The sequence below is a fragment of the Mus caroli genome, unplaced genomic scaffold (assembly GCF_978045245.1).
Source record: "Mus caroli unplaced genomic scaffold, Mus_caroli_1 scaffold_7, whole genome shotgun sequence".
Lineage (NCBI taxonomy): Eukaryota > Metazoa > Chordata > Mammalia > Rodentia > Muridae > Mus > Mus caroli.
Genome location: NW_028227262.1, coordinates 16,804,567 through 16,809,020, shown reverse-complemented (window position 1 = coordinate 16,809,020; position 4,454 = coordinate 16,804,567). Strand labels below are relative to the sequence as shown.

Sequence of the window (4,454 nt, the reverse complement as noted above, 5' to 3'; positions counted from 1 at the left end):
ACAACAACAACAACAACAAAAAATCAACACCTTTATCTCTTCTTTACTAGAAGTACATTGTGAGTTTCCAAGAGATGGAAGCAATTATTAGTCCTAGACAGCTATGATCCACAAAAATATCAAGCTTTTGTACTATGCACTAGTCACCCTGTAGGACAGCTGCTTGCATACATGGAGAGGAAGAAGCCCTGACCACATGAAATGCTGAATGAACATGATTTTGTTGACTAGGACATGGCCACCTCATATATTCCAAAGACTCTACTCCATCAGCGGCAAAGCCTTTTATGTACATATATCTGACCTTTTCTGTTTCCCTTGCTATCCTTTTAAGACCTCACAATTAGTAATTTGTAAGACAACTAAAGGTATATAACTGCAGAAGATTTATTTAGGTTTCTTTACATGAATAAAGTAAACCTACTTTATATGTATATGAACACTATAAAGTTGTGAATAATTGAGATTATAGCTTCATATATATATATATATATATATATATATATATATATATATATGTCTTATTATTTTAACATGTTACAGACTCCAAGATTTCATTCCATGGCTTTCAAATTCTATGAAAATATTACAAAAAAAGAACACATAACAGATGTTCAACATGCACTTATATTTATTAATTGGTTAAATAAATAAATTAATGATGATAGGAAAGTAAGAACACCTATCCTATGGGACCACTCTACTATTTGAAAGATGTTTTCATGCAATTAAACAATAAATATTTTGAAATGAATACATTTATCTCACATATTAAATTTCAGAAGGATAAGAATAACACAAAATTCAAAATATTTAAGATGATGGAAAATATTCTGTATTGAATACCCTAATATAAAAGTACACATAATCACATACGCTACGGTTATAATCTACTTAGTTAGTTCTTATTCCAAATATTAAGGCGTAGATGTTAGTTATATAGAAAAACCATATACAAATATATTAGAAGACAACACTTATCAAATAATGGTTGAATAAAAATATTTTGTTGTTACATTTTTGTGTTACATTTATACACAGTGCAACTTTCAACTGATTTTATCCCATGAAACTGACTAATATTGGATATGACAGAGTCAGATTGTATGATTATTCACAGTACGTTTCTAATGTACTCTGATGAACTGATTAGAATTGGTTTTGAGATTGTATTTTAATTACATTTCTCTATTTCTTTCCTCCTTCCAATACCTTGCAAACACCCCTCCCTATTTCCTTTAAAATTGTGGCCCTTTTTTCCCATTGGTTGCTATTGAATGAATATATGTATTTATATCTATATCTATCTATGTAGGTAGATAAATTATATATATATATATATATATTTATATCCATGTAATATATACACATGAATATACATCCATATAATACACATATGTATATTAACATATAAATGTATATATAAATGTATATGTATGGCCATATACTATTTTTGTGTTTTCAGAAATGACCCGTCAGTACTAGAAAGCCTATTGTTGTACTCTTCCCTGGGGAGGACTACCTCTCCTGCTTCCAGCTTTACTCAGTCCTGTATATCTTTCTGTACATTTGATGCTTTTTAGGCTTTTCTTGTCAGTTTTGATTTATTTGTTGGTGTTCTCCTTATGGTCATGTTTATGAGTCTTTAAGGATAGAGCTCCTGGTGTTACTAAATAACATGACCTCAAAGCAAAGTCTTTGATCCTCTGACTCTTACAATATTTCTGTTCCTCTTCCATATTCTTCTCTGCGTCTTAAATGTTGACTGCTTTATAAATATACTTACTGGGACTGGGCTTCACAACCCTGCATTTGCTTGGTTGTGGTTCTCCATACACATCCTCATCTGTTTTGAAGATTTGGTTTTTTTTTTTTTATGATGATAGATGAAGGTTACATTTATATATGAGTATATTTTCACATGTTTTTATATTGTTGTCAGTTATTATGCTGACTTAGCAAACTACTTGTTGTTGAGTCTCCTAGAATAACCATGATTTTACTCAGTTAGCTTGTGAGTATTTAGCTAATTTTTCTGTACCAGTCATGGTATTCCTCATGTTGAAAGGCTCTTAAGTCTAATTACAGAGAAACTGGTTACCACCAAGATGTATGTACCACTACTGGACCAATAGAGCTATTGTGCAATGATGGTCACTGGACATTGATGTGGTTTGTAAGTGTCATAGAGGGATAGGATTATTACATCTCCCTCTTTTGTAATATTGTGCAGCGAATTCTGATTCCATGAAAACTAGTTCTCAGGAAGAAAGCAGACAGGTCAGTTCCAACTCTGAAGTTCCTCTTTCTAAAGTACATTGTATCAACAGAAATTGAGACTTACATTTCACCTCTAGGAATGAACCAATGGCAACAGCAATAGACTCATTGTTTCAGGAGTCTCTTGGAGATCCCTGGCCAACAACTCAAAAGATTCATCCTGGTTGGTATTGAAGTCTCATGGACATTGACTATTGAAAAGAATACTATAAGTCTATATAAGAAAAGTTCATTTAAAATATGTATAGAACATATATACACATATATACATATATAAGTATATATGTATATAGTCTGAATGAAATGCATTACAGATTTTCTTGGAATAGCATGATTCCATTCTTACAGTTATTTTATATATGTAATGCCTCCTCATCCTCCAATATGTATCTTCCTCTTTATTGCATAAATCTTTCCTTTCCCATTTCCTGTATGAGACCACTTATATAATGCTAGCCTCCTTCATGCTTGTCCTACCCTCCTGTGTATTACTACTCCCAGGATTGAAGCCCCACTTTTTATTTTCCCCCATACGGTAACTTTTTTCTATGAACTGATCATACTCAAGATTTTTGCAAAATGTACTCTGGAATTTACTAGAGACCCATGGTGTGCATATCTTTGGACTGGCACCTTAGACAAGGCAGCACAGAAAGTGTGGCTTGTCTCAGCTTACTGTTTCCCAGAATCAGTACAAATGAGTGGCTTATAGGAAAAACTGCTCCAGAAATGTGGTCAAATAACAGTATCACTATTTTCTCCATCAATCCAAGGTTCAAAATTCCTATAATAATGAAAAGTAAGTATATGGCATACAGCAGCAGGAAGGAGAACCCTGTTTGCAAGGCTTTAATGTGGGCCATAGTACTGACATCTCTAGGTCGTTTGGCATTGACCTGCATCTTTTTGTGATGCTTCCACAGTGAGAAGATGAGCATGAGAAAGGCTACCAGGGACACCGTGAAGGGTATGAGCATGAACAGGGAATTTATGGGTAAGAAAACATGGGATGAGTTGGTGATTAAGAAAACATTGGATGAGTTGGAGAATAAGAAAGTACTGGAAAATTGTGTTGAATCTGCCAAACTATAAGACATATTTCCTACATAAACAGCAATTGAGAACTGATCATATATCCCTAAAGATAAAATGTGTAAAGTCAAGAAAATCAGTGATACCAGGATTATTATTAAAATCACTTTTTTAACTCTCCACTTTAGATAAAGAAAAAGGGAGTTAGAAAAATTGGCTATCTTGAGAAAATAAAAGACACCAAGGCATGTAGTAAGCCATATGCTAAAATGGCTGTTGACTACCCAGATCATACCCATTGCTGAAAGCATTTCTGATCTCCTAGGCAAATGTGGGCACAGTATGAGTAACAATATACAAATGAGCATAGACAAGACATAAATGAATCTGGTAAGGGCCAAAGCAGTGAGAATCTGATCCACTGTAGAGATCCTTCTTCTCTTGACCCAGTCCATGATGTTCACTAATGCTATGAATCCATGTCCTAAGATTCCCATTACTATTTCCACATACAAGGTGATTGCAAAAGTAAACAAATGGCCGTAGTTTATTTTCTGTGAAAACATGCTTCAATTTATAATGTTTCTGATGCATTTAAAAACGTCTATATATTGGTTGCTGAAAATTCAAAATATTCATCCTTTAAAATCTCATTTACACATTACTCGTAGGAAACATCAATTTTCCAGGAATTGTTTCATAATTCCTCCATGAAAATCTTGGGTTTGTTTTCTTCCAAAGAGATGAACTCTGCTTCATCCAGTATTTCACATCTAATTTTCTGAAGTTGAATAAAATGCTGAATTCTCAGATGCTAACCTACAAAAAAAAAGGATATATTTATTTAGATTATTTTCACTTTTGCACTATATACACGTTTTAGTCACATAACATTAGTTCTGATCAATGATAAATATTATTTATATAGCGTCTACTCAGGTAATGATTTATAAATATTTTTGTTAAATAAATGAATCAAAATGTTTATTATGCACACATACATAATATAAACCTATTTGTACATAATACTCAAATTGTCTAATAATATCTTTGGAAATCAGTGCTTCTATGTTCATGTCACAGATATTATACCATTCATTATATTCATGCAATAACTTACATATGCATACAACATATATTCA

At 32.6% G+C, this 4,454-nt stretch overlaps 1 protein-coding gene across 1 annotated transcript; it reads right to left on the bottom strand.

Annotated features, from left to right (window-relative positions):
- Window positions 1-2,876: 2,876 nt before the first annotated feature.
- Window positions 2,877-3,878, bottom strand: LOC110297134 (taste receptor type 2 member 123). Its single transcript, XM_021165912.1, has one exon. It carries the CDS (start codon window positions 3,876-3,878, stop codon window positions 2,877-2,879), a length of 1,002 nt encoding a protein of 333 aa, XP_021021571.1.
- Window positions 3,879-4,454: the final 576 nt, after the last annotated feature.